Source organism: Aquarana catesbeiana, linkage group LG01 (assembly GCF_042186555.1).
Source record: "Aquarana catesbeiana isolate 2022-GZ linkage group LG01, ASM4218655v1, whole genome shotgun sequence".
NCBI classification, from domain to species: Eukaryota; Metazoa; Chordata; class Amphibia; order Anura; family Ranidae; genus Aquarana; species Aquarana catesbeiana.
Genome location: NC_133324.1, coordinates 311,573,835 through 311,594,181, shown reverse-complemented (window position 1 = coordinate 311,594,181; position 20,347 = coordinate 311,573,835). Strand labels below are relative to the sequence as shown.

Genomic DNA, 20,347 nt, shown 5'->3' with positions numbered 1-20,347 from the left:
TTGTCATCATTAATTTTTTTTTTCTTTTTATATAATGTTGTTGTTATTTCCCTTTACACAGAATTATTTTAATTTAATATATTTTTATTTTAGAGTAAATATTGTCATTGGGGATTACATTTCTGAAATGCCCAACAAATTGTAAAGGGAAAACAATACCAGATGTTTCTTGGCAAGTGCTGATGTCGCCAAAGGCATTTAAAACTGGTCATTAATTAATAACAAACAAATGCTTCAATTTTAGCAATTCAAATACAGCATTTTTTTATCACTAATATAAAATCATATTTGGTTACAAATAAAAATATAGCTGTTGTTTATACATGCCATATATTTTGCACTACAAATGGTCATTAATCATTAATTTAATTGAATATATTTGCATATTATTTAATGGAATACTAAAAGTGAAAAAAGTAACCATGTATAAATGCACGCTTTTTATAAAATATATTTACATACTTTTGGGCTGATAACTAAAACCATTTTATGCAACATTTTTTTAAAAAACAGGGAACCATGAATTGTAATCTTAGAATTTATCTGCACTGCCACCTGCTGATTAACCCGGAGTTGCAGCCAAAGCATTCAGACTTACTGGTTGGTTATCAATAAGAGAATTAGTCCTGGAAGAATGGGCTAGCTAAGCAGTGTGAACAACAAAAGTAGATTTGCGAGTCTTGTTATTTAAAAAAAAAAAAATGATAGAATACAGCAACTTGTCATTGGGACAACCAGCAATATGGCTATAAACAGGCTCTACCAAAAACAGGCTGATTCAAGCAGATACGACCAGGCAGAGCCAGAAAAAGGTAAATGTCTCCAGGTTATGTGTACCCCAAGAGGGAAAAAAATGTAGGTTGCTGAAGATCAAATTTTTTTTAAACCTATTTGTAAGTATATAAAATATAGGAAATAAAAGTAGCTCCGGACGTGTTTAGTCACTTTTATTACAGAAAATTAGAAAGTAAAAATAGTCAGATTGCATGAAGAGTAATATTTTTTAACCCTTTTTGTCCTCTTCTGGTTTCTAGCTTCGACAGTTTGAGATGCAGTTAGAGCAGGAGTATGAGGAAAAACAGATGGTACTTCATGAAAAACAAGACTTGGAAGGGCTTATTGGAACCCTATGTGAACAGGTAGGGAATGGGAATGATTCTGTCAGCTCACCATTATTTAATTTAAATTTAATAACAGGTTCTCATATTATGTAGTTGTAGTATATCAACAAGTCTTATAGTGAAAAGTATAACACCGCTAATTATGTTTTAGAGAAAAAATGAGGTGTATTTGTACTGTTGTTTCTTTCTGGAAAGGCAGGAATAACATTTCTTAGTTCTCCTCAAAATGCGTGATGTGCAGGTACAGCTGGTAGCACCAAAGAACAGCAGACAGCAAGAGCATGGCTTGGAAGAACCAACAATTTAATAGATGAGGCTAAATGCTGCTTCTTTTTTTGTCAATTGTTTACTAAATGACTACATAGCCAATAGCAACGTATATACTTTAAAGTAGAAGTAAAGGCAAAACTTGTTTTTTTTTTTTCATTTTGGATAAGGTAAAGGAAGTTTACACCCCATTTCAGTGTTGTGTTCCATTGTAAAGATTTTACTTCACTTCCTGTCTTACAGCCAAAATAGGAAGTGAGAGGAGATCCCTCCAATGTGAGGGAAATCCTTGGTTGTCAACATGATAACTTAAACTAGCATTACAATTGGAAGATTTCCCCCATATTACTGTTCTGAGGACAACCCAAAATGTGGGATTTTCTTTTCAGTGATAATGGTAAACAGAACCAATAGAGAGGGTGAATCTCCATAATGGGGGAACAGGCAGCAATAAAAACCTAAAAGGCTTCCTATTTCCTCTGCACGCTATCCAAAAAAAAAAAAAAAGTTTAGTTACACTTTAACAGAAAATATATTGGCCAATATAAAAAACTTATGAGCATTAAAGTTTCTTTCATCTCATTAACACACTATGTTCACAATTCTATGTTTTTACATGCAGGAAAAATATTTTTTTTTTATGACAATGTATTACATGAAGAAGTTTCTATTCTTTAAAACTTTTGAGTTGTTACCACAACAGGAATAGAGGTAAAATCATCCAATGGCAATGCTTGTTATGATGACAACTGTCAGAGTATTTCCCTCAATTTGGAGAGATTTCAAATCAAGGAAAATCCCCATAATGGGACACATATGGCAAAGAACACCTAACCGGTTATGTAAATGGAGCTGCAACCAAAACCTTTATTTTTCCCAAATACTACTTTGACTTTGCTATAAGCAAACGGGCTTCTGAATTAATCAGTAAAATTATTTCACCTTTGATGAGATCTGTGAACTGCCAATAATAATGATATTTTAGAACAGGTTTACCAGACACTGCAGTGGTCTGCAAACTGCTAGTGGTCCCCTAATTGCTGCACGTCTCTGGTCCTAAATTATAAACCTGTCTTTGCACATTTTGTATTCCTAAAATGTTTTTATTTAAACTTTATATTCTATCTCTAATAAAACAGTAAAAAGTTAGTTTGCCACTCAGATATTTTTACTATCAAGCTGTCCTTACTGCTTTAAAAGTGTTGCCAAGTGACCCTTGACATAACATATGCTGAGACTCAGTAGTTTAAAGCATTGGTCATAATTCATAATCAGAGAATACAAAAGCATATCACATATCCTTAAGTCTCTAATGTAAGCAGCTCAATACAGAGGGTAATTAAATTGGACCTCTCATTAAAATTCACACTTCAAATGAATCAATGGGGAACACGTCAGCATTAACGAATCACATTACTATTTTAAGTAAGAAGTACCTATTTCTTGCTATAAATAAGATAATGCTGCTTCCCAACTCCCAGCCTAGATCACATGATCACATAGTGAGCAAACCATCAGACATGAGATCCAAAGTGGTGTACATTTAGGTGTCTGGATCTCTATTATGGATGAGCTCAGGTGTGTTTGGATCCTGGTTTGAACCCCCCTGAGAAAGCCTGCCTAAAAGCTATCACCTGTACTGGGCCAATCATAACTGACCAAGGTATTCCCTGCCCTGCAGAGGAGATGCATTGTTTTGGCCCTGGCTCAATTTTCTTACAGATGCTGGAACTGGCCCAGGAGTTTACACTGCACTGCACACACACACACACACACACACACACACACACCACAAGCAGTGTACACATTAGAAAAGTATGTAAAAAGAGCATCTCAGGTGGGATTTTGTTGCAATTTGGGAGATTGGTGGCAACACAGTTATTTGCTTATGTATAGTGTTTGTTTTGATCATTCTCTGCTTGGAGAAAAGTTGCTGACATTGTGCATTGAGAGACCAGAGCATTCATGTATAAGACTAATTTTTAATCATCTTTGTACAAATAAATATTTCTTCTTTTAATTAAAAAATTGGTTGCAAGAATATTTTCTGGCTGCAACAAAGTCCCATGCGAGATGCTCTTTTTGCATATTGTATTGAAAGACAGAGCAGCCTCTAACCCATAATATCATCACCTCATCCCACAAGATTAAAAAAAATGTGTTTTTTTCAGCATAATAGACATAGAAACCTAGGATTTTTTTTAAATTTAGGTCCTACTTCAAATGTATTTTTAAAAGCAACAAATGTTAATAGGACTCAAACTTGGAGTGTAAGGAGCATACTTCGGAGCCAAACAGAACTTACTAATAGTTGAAAAGAACAGAGAGAAGGCCTCATCCCCCTGCTGCTGCTCCTTTACTGTCTAATGATATACCGGGGGAAGAGAGGTGACCTAACCATGTAGCTTAATTGCAGCAGAAAAAATATGTTCATCAGACTGGCTCTTCTCTCTGGGAGAGATATGTAAGTCTCAAGGCTAGGTGGACAGAAATTCAGATCCTTTGTTAGGTAATAAATCTCCCACATATGTGTATCAATAATATATGTAGCTTTTTGCCTTGAGTTTAACATTATATATATACTGTAGTTCAATACTATACTATATATATATACACTGTAGTTCAATACTAGAACTGGGTGCTGTTGTTTGCCTCCAGTGTTTTTGTATTGCACACTACATGTTATTTATGGGTGTATTAGATAAAGCAATATGAAGTGCACAAACCCATGGCAACCAATTAGATTGGGTTTTTTTTTTAAATCCAACTGTAGTAAACTGACACTGACAAAGCAGCATTTCAGTTGGGTGAATAAAAATGAGGTTACCATTTTTATTACGGGCAATTATTAGGACATTAGCCTTATGAGAGTATCTCATGAGGTATACCTAAATAGAAAAAAAAATCTGTGAATCACCCAAAAATTTCATAAATGGCCAGTTTTGCAATCTGCTTATCACATCAGGTCTCCTCCATATATAATTGTAGACACATTGGTTTCATATTAGAAAAAAGGCCCATAGTATACAGCATGCCTTTTACAAGCTTGCAAGTTATCTTTTGCAAATCAGTTTTTTTCTAAAGTGCCTGCTTGTCTGTAGATCAATATAAAGCATAAAAACAATCAATCAGTTTTCTTTAATTTGACAGTGGTGGCTGTAAATCAATAGTAAATATAACAAATTCTCCATCAGCCAAAGCTGAATGTATACTTTCCGCTACCTCTTTAAATACAAGATTCTATTTTAGCACTGTTTTCCCTCTGTCTCTGACTGCTTCTTAATGGATGTAGGTGGATTTTGCACTTGTGTAGAGAACTGCTGCTTAATATGCCTGTAACATAGGCAGCAAACTTAAAAACATCACAGATTAAAGACATGGCCATGATCTCACTCATGTATGAAGCAGCTTTCATGACACAGTGTGCAAGCCATACATTTTCCTCAATTAAATCAGGAAGGATAAAAAGGCCAGAAAATGCTGTAGACTAATTAGTATCACATCAAAGCATGATATAACCGCCTAAGAACCACTGACAATTAGCTAGAGAGAGTTCTGTGTTTTTCTATGCAAGGCAATCCTCCTAGATGCATTGCTTTACTTCTAATAATGTATTTATGTGCAGAGAGACATACATTTTATTAACTGTACGTGATATCATGAAAATATTATTGATATCCACAGTGCAGACAACAAATTGGATAGAACACTTAAAATTATGTTTATTAGACACTAATAAATGCAAAGCTTAAAATGCATCAATAAAGAGTTGTGGCGATCCAGAGATACAGGTACAGAATAACTACTTAGGCAATTATAAATAAATTAGGAGATGTCAGTAGTAACAGCTCATGACAGCTGAACCATTTGCATGTGTCATTTTGCAGTTTAGATATTTAAGCAGGTATCTGCTTAATTACAGCACCATTGTTTTGTAAACTGGTACATAGGGGCTCATTTGTTAACACTGTTGCAAAAGTGAAATTTTTTTTATAGCAACCAGCTAGGATCTATATTTTGGGGGTCTGATGCAGAGTATTGCATTCAGGCACTAAACGATTAAGGGATTGGTAGCACACTCTATCTTAGTAAACGCTGTGAGGGCGGACACCCGTGCGTTGAGGGAACTCAATCTAAGACCCTTGACCATGTTAGACTGGAGGAATGTCAGCACATAATGCACCTGTTGCTTTGCAGGATCAAAGTCACATTTAACAGTGAACTGAGCTAAGTGACTCCATACTCTATTATAGGAGTGATTCATAATGTTTTCTTGCTCTGGACACCCTTACTGCACTATATTTGCTCAATCAAGACCCAGGCCAGCACCATCATTTGAATAAAGAGGAAAGGATTAACAATTTCACATTGAAACAGCAGGTCTGGAATTAATGGTAATAGAATTTGTTGTTAAATGGTGAGTTGCCACCAAGGGTGTCTTGGCCAAAATGGCAGGATCGCCAGAGCCACTACTGATTCCTGCCATAATCTCCTGATGAACTTGGCTATAAGTGGAGTCAGAGGAAAAACATTGACCATGCAAAAAAAAAGTAAGCAGTTTCATGACTGTTGCCTGGGTATTTAAGAACCTTGGAACATGCAGCTTGCTGTTTTTATGAGGTACAGAAGAGGTCTATCTTAGGTCAACCCCTCTGGTGTACGAGCCAGGCAAACACCTTCAACCTCAAGACCCACTCATTGTCGTCTACAGCTGTTGTGGACAAATAGTCCACTTGCTGATTCTCTGGCTCTGGGAGGTAGGTTGCCATAATATGATATAGATCTAACTGTGTCCAGTTCATGATGGATTTCACTTCTGCCATCAATGAACGATTGCATGTCCTTCCTTGACTCCTGACATAGGCTACTATTGCCTTGTTGTTCATCTGTAACTGAACTGCCTGCTAGTTGTGGAGCAAACACTCTCAATTTACAGCCTGCCACCTTTAATTTAAGGACATTCAAGACCATCCCCAAGGTGTTGAAGTCCTAGCACCTCTGTGTTAGAAGGGTTTCCCCATAGGCAAACCACACCATCAGATTGGTGTTGATTGAGAAGATGATCCAACTGATTTGCATGATGAAGTGGCAATTCTTCAGCATTATTCTGTTGATCTACCACCACAAGAAAGAACTTAATTTGATGTTCTGTTCTTTGAAGGAGGGGCCCCAAAGGCCAACAACGGGTAAAGGCACACTGAAACTTCCAAAGCTGCCATTGCACCCCTTTCACCATGTCGTAAACACTAATATTCCAATAACCTTGAGGCACAGAGCTGCTGGAAGATGGGAAGCTGACAGGACTAAAAATAATCACTCCCAAGTGACAGTGATTTTCTTGTGTTGAAACGTGCACCCAAGTACACTGAATCCTTCACTGCCTCCGGGTGACTATTGCTGTGATTGATGATCCAGCCAAACTTCTTGTTTGATTTGAACTCTGCGCTAGCAACAAGATATCGTCCAAGTAAAATCATATTCTTACACCTTCCTCTCTGATTAACAAGTCAACTTCTAATGGGAGCTTTCAAAATGTACGCAGGGAAGTAGAGAGGCCAAAGAGTAAAGCATACAAACTGATAATATATGACTTCCACTGGGAGACATAGGTACTACTGGTATGTCTCTCTAATGCGAGTATGCAAGTATGCATCTTTTACAAAGATGGATGGCATCCAATCTCCCAGGATTATTGCTTGTGATTAGGGATGAGCTTCGAGTTCGAGTCGAACTCATGTTCGACTCGAACATTGGCTGTTCGCAAGTTCACCGAACAGCGAACAATTTGGGGTGTTCGCGGCAAATTCGAATGCCGCGGAACACCCTTTAAAAGTCTATGGGAGAAATCAAAAGTGCTAATTTTAAAGGCTAATATGCAAGTTATTGTCATAAAAAGTGTTTGGGGACCTGGGTCCTGCCCCAGGGGACATGGATCAATGCAAAAAAAAGTTTTAAAAACGGCCGTTTTTTCAGGAGCAGTGATTTTAATAATACTTAAAGTCAATCAATAAAAGTGTAATATCCCTTTAAATTTCGTACCTGGGGGGTGTCTATAGTGTGCCTGTAAAGGGGCGCATGTTTCCTGTGTTTAGAACAGTCTGACAGCAAAATGACATTTTGAAGGAAAAAACTCATTTAAAACTACCCGCGGCTATTGCATTGCCGACAATACACATAGAAGTTCATTGATAAAAACGGCATGGGAATTCCCCAAAGGGGAACCCCGAACCGAAATTAAAAAAAAAAAATGACGTGGGGGTCCCCCTAAATTCCATACCAGGCCCTTCAGGTCTGGTATGGATATTAAGGGGAACCCCGGCCAAAATTAAAAAAAAAAAAATGACGTGGGGTTCCCCCTAAATTCCATACCAGACCCTTCAGGTCTTCTCTTCTTCTTCATTTTCTTCTCCGGGCCGCTCCGCAATCCATGCTGGCATGGAGGGAGGCTCCCGCTGTGTGACGGCGCTCCTCGTCTGACAGTTCTTAAATAATGGGGGGGGGGCGGGGCCACCCGGTGACCCCGCCCCCTCTGACGCACGGTGACTTGACGGGACTTCCCTGTGGCATTCCCCGTGACGTCACAGGGAAGTCCCGTCAAGTCACCGTGCATCAGAGGGGGGCGGGGTCACCGGTATGGAAGGGTCTGGTATGGAATTTAGGGGGAACCCCACGTCATTTTTTTTTTTAAATTTTTTTTATATGCCTTCCACCTAGAGTAGAATGACGGAGGTAAACTTTAAACTTTTATCTCAATGGCATTATACACCAGTAAATTTACATGCAATGTCCGACTCAACCTCGCCCCTGTGTTGGAGGGAGTGTGGAGAGCAAGCTACACATGGGCACATATGGTGGTTCTGCCCTAAAATCTGATAATTTTGGGAATAAGTGGTGAAGGTGATCTCTCTGATATTGGACTGAGTAATTAAACCTGAACCATTAACGTTTTTACTTCATTGTACGAAGGAAACATCAGAGCAATACAAGATGTCTATGACCCCATGTTTGTTAAACGCTTGTAAATCTTTGATTCCACTATACTGGGGAAAAAGTTTAATACCTACTATCTCACAGTGGCTACGAAGGGTTGACAAGCTCCGTCTAATTGAAGAAATAACCCGTAGAAATAAAGGGCTAACCAGGAAATATATTAAGACATGGGCAAAATGGTTTGAATTTAAGAAAACTGAACTATATTATGAAATAATATCAGACCCTGATGGTAAATTAGAGTATGACTTATTAATTAATATCAATTAACCTTATAGTTTTTGTACCTCCTCGATAGTTCTATATGTTTACATTTCTCATAGCCCCCCCCAACCTCCCCCTTCTTTTTCTTCCTTTGGGATTTTTTTTTTCCTCTTTCCCTCTTTTTTTCTTCTTTTCTCTTTCTTTTTCCTTTTGTGTGGTTCCCACCCCCTCCCTCTATTTCACTATTGGAGGGGAGAGGACGGGAACTGATAAGATAAATTGCATTGTATATGTTTCAAGATAATGTTTGGAATTTTCTAAAATGCTGAAAATAATAATAAAAAATACAAATAAAAAAAATCAGCTGCACTCAACATTTCCTTGCCTCCTTCAGACCTTCAGCTTGCTAAAGATTCACTTCCCTTCTCTTGGACACCTTATAGACTTCCATACCTAGGAATTCAACTCACTCCTAAGACAACTGACTTATACTCAGCTAACCTCCCTCCATTACTAAAACAGGTTACTGAATTATTATCACAATGGTCCTCTATCCCTCTATCCTGGATAGCTTAAATTAATGTTATTAAGATGGCTATATTTTTATATCTTTTTTAGAGTCGTGCCCATCCCAGTTCCATCTAATTTTTTACGGCTTATAAAGCGCAGAATTATCTCCTTTATCTGGGGTAAAACAAAACCTCAAACCTCTAAATCCACTCTCTGTCTCCCACAAAGCTGCGGAGGTTTAGGTCTCCCAAATATTTCTGCTTACTATCATGCTGCACACCTTGCACATTTACCAAAATACCATACAATCAAAGAAATGTATTTATGGGTAACAATTGAGTCTATTGACTGTGACCCTATTTCAGTATCTAACATGTTATGGTTAAGACCAACTGATCGTACTTTACTTATTCGCAATCCTATCACAAAACATTATCTATCCATCTGGGACAGATTCAAAACTTCTCTTGGCCTTCAATTTCCTCATTTACTGCTCTTTTCTTTTGTTAAAAAAACCTGCTTTTAACCCTGGCTGGATCGCTCCGAATTCTTTCAAAGCACGGAATACAGCTAATTTATCCTTTTTATATTATTTGGTATCTGCCTCTTCCATACATTCTTTTCCTACTTTGTGTGATAAATTTGGACTTCCTCAATCGGAACTGTTTTTGAAAATCAAATTTTTTTTCCAACCTTATCTCAATTTCGACTCCCAACTATCCCAGATGTTGCGTTTTGAACGCATATGTATTTCTGACCCTCATGCTAGAGAACTTGTTTCCTTTCTCTATAAAAATTTTTTAGCTAGTACTAATGCTGGTCCCCCCTCATATTTCTCCAAATGGGAACTGAACCTTAATCTCTCATTTAATGCTACTGAATTGTCTAGCATATGGTCCGCCACTAAGACTGCTTCTTCTAATGTTGTTGCTATGGAAACTAACTTTAAGGTGCTAACTCGTTTGTATCTGGTTCCTGCTAGAATATCGAAATATGTTTCTGATTACCTTGGAGCTTGTTTTTGTGGCTGTTCAGAGTTTGTCACTCAGCTTCATATTTGGTAAGATTGCCCAATTGCCTAAAAATTCTAGAAGGCAGTTTTTGCCTCCAAAATCTTTGATACACCTATACAGCACAATCCTGCTACAGCCCTATTAAACCTGATTCCTGATGGGATCACACAGAATCAATTTTGCCTTCTTTGACAGCTCCTAACAGCCGCAAAACAAACCATTGCTCAGGCATGGAAAATAAATATTTAATTCTAGCTGAAACCATATACAGAACTAATAAAGCTCTTATTCAAGCTAAAATGGAAGCAATCGAAAGAGATAGAATTGGTCAATCTGAGAAAGTCTGGCTTCTTTGGGTTAAAAAAATTTTACCTCCAGACTTTGATGACACTCTATAATTGCCTTGGTAATTTACTCTATTTGCCTTGACTGTAAATTCTATTCATTTGGGATCACATCACCACTTGTAACCCCCCCCCCCCCCCCATTCCCACCCCCCCTTTTTCTACCTTCCTCTCTCTATCTACTCTTATTTTTTGTTTTCTACCTTTCTTTTAATATTGTGTGGTACTTACAGTGTCTCACAAAAGTGAGTACACCCCTCACATTTTTATAAATATTTTTTTATATCTTTTAATGTGACAACACTGAGGAAATTACACTTTGCTACAATGTAAAGTAGTGAGTATATAGCTTGTATAATGGGTACATTTGCTGTCCCCTCAACATAACTCAACACACAGCCATTAATGTATAAACCGCTGGCAACAAAAGTGACTACACCCTCAAGTGAAAATGTCCAAATTGGGCCCAAAGTGTCAATATATTGTGTGGTCACCATTATTTTACAGCACTGCCTTAACCCACTTGGGCATGGAGTTCACCAGAGCTTCACAGGTTGCCACTGGAGTCCTCTTTCACTCCTCCATGACGACATCACAGAGCTGGTGGATGTTAGAGACCTTGTGCTCCTCCACCTTCTGTTTGAGGATGCCCCACAGATGCTCAATAGGGTTTAGGTCTGGAGACATGTGGTTGCCTTGGAGGTGGGTTTGGGGTCGTTGGAATACTGCCCCGCGTCCCAGTCTCCGAAGGGAGGGGATCATGCTCTGCTTCAGTATATCACAGTATGTGTTGCCATTCATGGTTCCCTCAATGAACTGTAGCTCCCCAGTGCCGGCAGCACTCATGCAGTCCCAGACCATGACACTCCAACCACCATGCTTGACTGTAGGCAAGACACACTTGTCTTTGTACTCCTCACCTGGTTGTCGCCACACACGCTTGACACCATATGAACCAAATAAGATTATCTTGCTCTCATCAGATCACAGGACATGTTTCCAGTAACCCATGTCCTTAGTCTGCTTGTCTTAAGCAAACTGTTTGCAGGCTTTCTTGTGCATCATCTTTAGAAGAGGCTTTCTTCTGGGACAACAACCATGCAGACCAATTTAATGCAGCACGCGGTATATGCTCTGCGCACTGGCAGGCTGACCCCCCCTTCAACCTCTGCAGCAATGCTGACAGCACTCATACGTCTATTTCCCAAAGACAACCACTGGATATGAAGCTGAGCACGTGCACTAAACTTCTTTGGCCGACCATGGCAACAAATGTTCTGAGTGGAACCTGTCCTGTGCTGCAGCTCAGTTTCAGGGTCTTGGCAATCTTCTTATAGCCTAGGTCATCTTTATGTAGAGCAACAACTCTTTTTTTCAGATCCTCAGAGAGTTCTTTGCCATGAGGTGCCATATTGAACTTCCAGTGACCAGTTTGAGAGAGTGAGAGCGATAACACCAAATTTAACACACCTGATCCCCATTCACACCTGAGACCTTGTAACACTTACGAGTCACATGACACCGGGGAGGGAAAATGGCTAATTGTACCCAATTTGGCCATTTTTACCTAGTGGTGTACTCACTTTTGTTGCCAGCGGTTTAGACATTATTGGCTGTGTGAGTTATTTTGAGGAGACAGCAAATTTACACTGTTATACAAGCTGTACACTCACTACTTTACATTGTAGCAAAGTGTCATTTCTTCAGTGTTGTCACATGAAAAGATATAATAAAACATTTACAAAAATGTGAGGGGTGTACTCACTTTTGTGAGATACTGTATATACACATTATCTCTTCTGTTTTTAATATATACCTATATATTACTGCTCTTGCAAATTTAACCAGTAGTCACTAGCCTACTTTTTTCCTTCTGATGGAATTTTCTAATGCTTTTGATGTAATACTTTATTGGTTTATTTGATGCTCTACTCGCTACATTTTTACATTGCTATGTACTCATCCTGTTCATAAATCAATATGTTTAGCTTTATTGCTATTTGAATATTGTACCACCATCCTTGTATGTACTCAATTTGTCTATCCTTGTTATATTTAAAAAATAATAAACACATTTGACAAGGAAAAAAAAAATGCCACAATAGTATGAAAAATCCCCAAATGATCACCTTTTTTGGAAAATAGAGACCCCAAGGCAATCTCTTGTTTTGCCACAATCTTTTGGAAAAGACACTTGTTGGATCTTGGGAATGGTGAACTAGAAACATTGAATGTACAGGTCATACACAGAGCAGGGGGTGGAGAGGTTAATTTAATGGTTACATACAGTGGCAGGATGGAGAAGAATGGGTTAATGTTCAGAAGTGCAGGATAAGGGAGGTGAAAGGGTTAATATACAGGTCATATAGAGACAGCATTAAGATAATGTGCAAGGAGAGAAGGGAGCATGAAAGGGTTAAAAAAATCTATGTGTCACTGAAACTGAATGAATGAAGCTGCTGTAACTGATGCATTCATTCGTTTCCCATTCATGAGTACTTGATCTCTCTCCTTCACCTGTTGCAGGGGAAGGGGAGAGATCAACATTATAAATCAAGTGATCACTATAATGACCAATCACAGTGATCACATGGTAACCAGCCCGTGGAATCAACTTGGTACAGTGTCCCTGCTTACCAGGACATCTAATAACAACTTGGTACACAGTTATTACAAGGCAGACTGGCCACTCAATGTCTATTTATCCAGTGTTGTTTTTGAATGGCTTCTGTAAACATAAGGCCACTGATCCACTATTTAACCACTTCAATACAGGGCACTTATACACCTTCCTTCCCAGATCAATTTTCAGCTTTCAGTGCTGTCGCAGTTTGAATGACAATTGCGCAGTCATGCTACACTGTACCCAAACTAAATTTTTATCATTTTGTTCCCACAAATAGAGCTTTCTTATGGTGGTATTTGATCACCTCTGCGGTTTTTATTTTTTGCTAAAAAAATGTAAAAAGACTTTTGAAAAAAAAGAATTTTGAAAAAAATAAAAGTTTTGCTTTTGTTTCTGTTAAAAATGTTTGTAAATAAGTAAGTTTTCTCTTTCACTGATAGGCACTGATAAGGCGGCACTGACAGGCACTCATAAGGCGGCACCGATGAGGTGGCACCAATGAGCGGGCACTGATGGGCACTGAGGATGGGCCCTGATATTCGGCACTGATGGGTGGCACTGATATGCAGCACTGATGGGCATTGATAGGTGGCACTGATGGGCACTCATGGGTGGCACTGGGTGGCACTGCTGGGCACGGATAGGCAACACTGATGGGCACTGAAAGGCTGCAAAGATGGGTTCTTATGGGTGGCACTGATAGGCGGCACTGATGGGCACTGATAGGCAGCACTGCTGAGCACTGATAGGCGGCACTGCTAGGCAGTGATGGGCACTGATACATGGCACTGATGGGCACTGATACGTGCACTTATATGAGGGGGGGGTCTGGGGGGCATACCTAGTGGTCCAGTGTGAATGGCCATCCTGGTGGTCCTGGGCGGCTTCCCTGGTGGTCCTGGGCGGCTTCCCTGGTGGTCCTGGGTGGGATCCGAGGGGGGCTGTGCTCTGCCAGAGACTCTTTACCTAGATTGGAGTTGCCGTGTGTCAGACTGGGGGGCATGCAGCGGCTTAATATCCTGATCACGTCATATGACGTCCGGTCAGGATATTGAAACCACTTTGCCGGCGTCATTTTGCTATGTGGCGGGCGGCAAGTGGTTAAAGACACACCCTGGTAGAAAAGGGGTCAACAACCGTTGACAACAGGAAGCTGTCATGTATAATCGTGGTAGTAATGTCATTATACTTTTATACTATTATACATGACCTTTGGCTCCCCCTGAATGGGTATTTGTTTGGGTGTGTACTTGAAGGCCCAAACAGCCAACTTGTGTTCAGACTGAACCTTAAGCTCAACCCTAGGCTTTTAAAATCAGAGTTTGGAAAGCAGTTATTAAGCCCTGTTGTTTGTAAAATTATTTTTTTCTGCAGATTTATTTTCACATAGCGTACACACTATGTATATATAAACTGTCCAAACCATTCTACCTGACCCTGAATCTCTTCCCATATAAAACACCCTTAAATGCAGTGTTGCCATGTCTAATTGCTTAGCTGATATTTCATAAAACATATATGAAGCTAAAATGTTAAAAAATATTGACACGTTATATTTTACATTCCCTGGGAAAGCAAGATGTGTTAGTCTGCTTCAAGTTGATCCTACTTACCTTGTGATGACTTAAATGGCTCTGTGCATGGAGGTTTATAGCAATATCAGAATGGATAGGATTATTATAATTTAATCTCTTGCATGCAGCCATTTTCCCTTGATAGTCATACCTTAAAAGACCAAAGGCAGAGCACTGCAACTTTTATTTTAAGAACACACCATTTATCTATGTGCAAAGTGAAATAGATTGCCAGTATGATTTATCAAACAGATTTCTAGCAACAGGGGGAACATAAAAGAAGAAATTCAATTTCACACTAAGAATATAATGGGTGAAAAAGCAAGTTCAGTGGACACTGAGGATGCTATTATGGAGTATTTTGAATCTGGTCCCTTGGATATTGCACAGAAAGTAATTTGTACTGTAAACTTTACCAGACACACCAGAGGTAAATATAGACATGATGTATGCCAATAGTTGCAAAGCAATACATTTACCATGGTTGTATTCACAAGTTAACAATTCTAGGAGTTAACTGTTTAATATAATTGTACATATTTAAATATCTATCTATCTATCTATCTAATCTAATCTAGTGAATAGATGTGTCCAAATATGCATACACAAACAGGGTGATTATTATTAAACCAAAAACAGTCCGGGTGATGTAGGTTATGATAAAAAAGAAGAGTCACATTATAGATGAACAATTTAATAATATAGATTTTAAATGTAATGGGGAGCTATAACTAGAAAAGGTGGGCCAGAGCAAACGACCACAGATGCTGACTGCTTAGGGACTCCACTATTTGGGGGATCAGGGACGCCATATCAAGATTCTGTTGTGGAGGTGATGCAATTCACCCCATCACAGATCTAACCCATTGCAACACTAAAACATCACTTTTAAATCAATAATTAAAAACTCACGTCTAGATACTCTTTTTTTTACCTTCTCTTCTGTTTTTGCATGAAATCTTCAATGAAAATTTACTCTTTCTTAATCTATTTATATTACAATAAGTTTACTCATTTATTGCTTCTTCTTTGCTATTTATCTCATTATTTTCTATTCTAAAAATATTTCAATATCATCTCTCACTTTTTGATCTTCTTTATGGCTCGGTTAACCTTATTGCAATGCAACTTTGATGAGATTTACATTGTGATTATGTGGTGTGACTATGATGCGAGTTTTCATATTCTATGGGGCAAAGTTGCACTGTAAATCACACCAAAGTAGTGCAGGAACTTTTTCCAAAATCACACATACTTGAATATAATTTTTTTAAATCCAGAATTTATTGTAACTTTAAAGTGATATTAAACCCAGAACCAAAAAATGTATATTATGCAGCTTACCAATCATTAGATGTGTTTTGTTTAGTTTTCTTTTTTTAGGCATTTTCCCCTCTGTTTTCACCTGGTGATCTGGCCAACAACACACCTCTGTACAAGCAAATTGAAGCCAAACGCCAGCTCACACCTAATAATCAGCTACAGAAACAGTTACAGGAACAATTTTTTTTCTTTTGGGGTAAAGCTGATGTAAATGGTTTGTCTCAACACTCTTAACTGCTACATTTTCAGGATATCTTGTTCTGTTAAGAAAAACAACCACAGGCCAGACCACCAGGTGAAGATAGGAGAAAGAAAGCCTAAAAAAAACCCAAATGCAGCAATCACATGCTTTTGGGTTTAATCAGGGCTCCCCCCCCCAGAATAGGTGCAGGAATTCAACCATCACCCCCCCACCTTCTTCCAAGAGGGGGTTTGCAACTGCAAATAGGTGTGGGAGGGTCTTAAAGGGGCATTAAATACCAAGAGTGAGCTACATACAATGTGCCAAGTTCAGGAGGGTGCTATGTACTGAGTGCAGGGGTAAGGAGGGGGCTACTTATAGAGTGCAGAGTTCAGGAGGGTGCTATGTGCAGAGTTCAGAGTTCAAGAGGGTGCTACATACAGAGTGCAGGGTTCAGGAAGGTGCTACTTAGAGAGTGCAGGGTTCAGGAGGGTGCTATGTATAGAGTGCAGAGTTCAGGAGGGTGCTACATACAGAGTGCAGAGTTCAGGAGGGCGCTAAGTATAGAGTGCAGGGTTCCTCCCTGAAATCCTCATCCTTGACAGGATTGTCTTCCCCTTTCTAGAATAAGTACATCCATCACTCCTCCCCATATAAATTCTCTTTCTCTATGAGTACGGCTTGGTGCAGTGGGGGATATGTTCTTTCTTCCAGCCTCCTCCTCATGATCTGTCATTAGACACGTCAGAACGGAAGCTTCCTCAGCTCTAGTGTGATAGGGCAGGCATTGGTGAGAGATGCTGCGAGTGCCAGCAATTGCAGCGGGCAATGCCTACATGGCCAACATTAGTGATGCCATTGGCACCCCCCTGTACATTACACCAGCTGCCCCGGGGAGGATTTAGTGCAGTGCCCAGAACAGGAGTGCTGGCACTTCTAAATACAGAAGCCAGGCTCCTGTGTTTAGAAGTGACAGTGGTGATCGAAAAGCACAGGGCCAGCACTGGGGGTGGCATGTTCCGGCTGAAAAAAGGCCCTGGGTTTAATACCACTTTAAGACTTCATTAGGGGAGTGTTATGTAGGCAAAGTGCATGGTGCAAAGTTGTGCATAAAGAATGGCCACCAGTTGGGGGGCGTGGCCGACCGGAGCTGAAGATGGACGCCTGAATCCTCAGCTCGTCTCACAGGGGAGATACTATAGCTACTCAGGCCGCACAGCTAACAAAATCCAGCGCCATCCTTGCTCCTGAGACACTTGGGATCATGGCCAGCGTATTCAGAAAGAGAAACCCGGAATACAAGCCCAAGAAACTCACAGAGTTCTCCTACAAGCCGGCGGAGCAGGTCAGTGAAAGCCAAGATGGCGCTGGCCAGGCCGCGCCGAACGAATCCTACACGGACCTACCGGACGAATTCCCGGTAGAATCCGCTTCATCTGACCCCCCAGCTTTACCCACTCACCCCCTGGAAGGCGACCACCTCCTAAATAGCCCAGCGAAAGCTAAGATGAGGCTCGATGCCCCGCCGCAGCGCCCGCCCTCTTCACAAATTGAGGCCCAGGCTTTCAATCCCCTTCTCAGCAACCAGGCCCTGCATTCATCTATGGCATCATTCCCCACATCGGGGCAGCCTGTGATGGACACCACCTTAAAGGACATACTACTGTCCCTGCAGACCTCCCTCATGACAGATCTCTCCTCATTATTTGCTAAAATCTCTTCAGACATACACACTATAGATGAGAGAGTGACATGCATTGAAAAAAATATGAGTGACTGCACAGCCACAGTTAATGAAGTCATAGATGTGTGTGAAGATGTGAGGGAGGAACAAACATGGATCCGCGCCAAGCTGGCCGATTTAGAGGACAGATCACGCAGGAACAATGTCAAACTGCGTGGAGTCCCCGAATCCATAATGCCTGCTGAACTACCAAGATACGCGAAGGAACTAATGCACGTCATTGTTCCAGAAGCATCTCCCAGGGACATAATCATAGACAGAATACACAGGATAGCCAAGCCATCCCACCTCGCTGCTTCTGTTCCCAGAGATGTTTTAATGAGAGTCCACTTCTTTCACATTAAGGAGAAACTCCTGCTAGGGGTCAAAAACAAATCTCCACTACCAGCTCCGTACACGGGAATCCAGTTTTTTCCGGATCTCTCTAAATACACGCTCCAGCTAAGAAGAAACCTGAACCCGATCACAAAGGGGCTGCAAAACAACAAAATTCCTTACAAATGGCGCCACCCTGCGACTATTCTGGTCACTAGGAATGGTCAGTCTCACACCATACATGACCTAAACAAAGGCCTGCACCTCCTCCACAACTGGGGAATAATCACAGAATCTCCCAAGACCCCACCAACCTGCAGTGGCCCCTCTAATGCCCGCAACCACAGGGATCACCACCCCAGCTGAAGTGACCCCACAGATATTGCCATAGTAGGCCTAACTACTACTTCACTCCTCCCCTGGAGACCACACAACCTTCCACTGTTTGTTCAGCTCCCTTCGTTACAAACTGTTTAACCCCCAAATAGAGGCTGAAGCGGTGTTTACACCTCCTCTACGTTGCTCCTTTCAACTAAGCACTGTTGCTTTATCGGCAGCTTGACCATTGGGCTACTAATATAAAGTGTGATTAACATTTTGCTCTATCCGCAGCTCCTTTAGCCAACCATCTCCCTGCCAGGGGACCGAACTCCTTCTGTCATCAGCCACAGATCGCAGGATCCTCCATATCCTTGACCAGGACAACTAACTGTAAGTGACTCTCACTCAGATCTACTTCCATCCCACACCACAATGCCACTAAACGTCCTCTCACTTAATGCCAAAGGATTGAACCACCCGGCTAAACGCCACTCTTTATGGAAAACCGCCAGAGCTCTCCAGAGCGACATTCTCTGTATCCAAGAGACACATCTGATAAACTCAGACTTATCATTATGCAACAACCGCCAGTTCCCACACATTTTTCATGCTTGCCATTCTACCAAATCCAAAGGAGTCATGATAGCAATCAAGGACTCGGTGGACTTCCACCTATCCAATCTACTAATCGACCCCGACGGTCGCTACTTAATTTTAGTGTGTACCATCAACAAAATATGCTACACTTTAACCAACATCTATGCACCAAACACCCAGCAGATGAAGTTCATGCATAAAGTACAGAGGTTAATCAAACAGATAAAAAAAGGCCATGTAATTCTATGCGGGGACTTCAACAGTGTTCCGGACGCTACCATGGACACAACAGCTCCTGCGAAGAGGCGATCGCCGCCATTGAAGAAATTTTTGTCTACACAGGACTTATTCGATGTGTGGCGCTGCCACCACGGTTCTGAAAAGGACTTTACCTTTTATTCTTCCATGCACAATTCATACTCACGAATTGATCTTTTTGCTACAGATAAATGGCTACTCCAGAAAATTTGCAAGTCTGAAATCCACACCACAACATGGTCAGACCACGCCCCAATATCGATCTCTATCTCAGATTTCACTCCACAACGCAACACATTCCTGTGGCGCGCAAACAACTACATACTATAAAATGAAAAATACACAACAGAAATCTCCCACCATCTCTCAGAATTTTTCTCTATAAACAAAGGCACAGCGTCTGACCATGGGGTGGTGTGGAACGCCCATAAGGCCTATATTAGAGGTCTGTTAATCAAACTAAGTTCCCTTCACAAAAAGAGGAGGACGCAGCGTATAGATGAGTTAACCACTCAAATTGCCTCCCTAGAACAACAACATAAGTCTAAACCCCAAAATCCAATAACCCACCAACTATTCAACCTAAGACAAGAACTGAAAACCTTACTCCTTCAATCATTTGAATACCTCCAACGTAGAATTAAAGCCACCTCTTATGCCACCTCCAATAAAGCAGGAAAATCTCTGGCAACGAAACTTAGGGGTATAAGACTTAAAACTAAAATCGCCCAGATCATTCACCCCCATACTAACACTCCCCAGACCAACCCTCAAGACATAGCCAATGCATTCAGCGATTACTATAGCGACCTTTACAACTTGAAACACGACACTAATACTCCACAGCCCTCTCCAGAAGAGATTAACCTCTTCCTCCAATCCATCCAGCTACCTACCCTGAATGAGAACCAGCTAGAGAAACTCAATAAGCCCTTTACAGAACAGGAAATTCTCTCCTC

General features: G+C 40.4%; 1 protein-coding gene across 3 annotated transcripts in view; it reads left to right on the top strand.

Annotated features, from left to right (window-relative positions):
* The window catches only part of MYO18B (myosin XVIIIB), an 885,307-nt gene that overhangs the window by 544,553 nt on the left and 320,407 nt on the right, over window positions 1–20,347 (top strand). For all 3 annotated transcript variants that reach the window (XM_073629436.1, XM_073629428.1, XM_073629423.1), the window contains one exon: window positions 1,035–1,139. In XM_073629436.1, coding sequence (XP_073485537.1) covers window positions 1,035–1,139 — 105 coding nt within the window. The remainder of the gene's footprint in view (window positions 1–1,034; window positions 1,140–20,347) is intronic.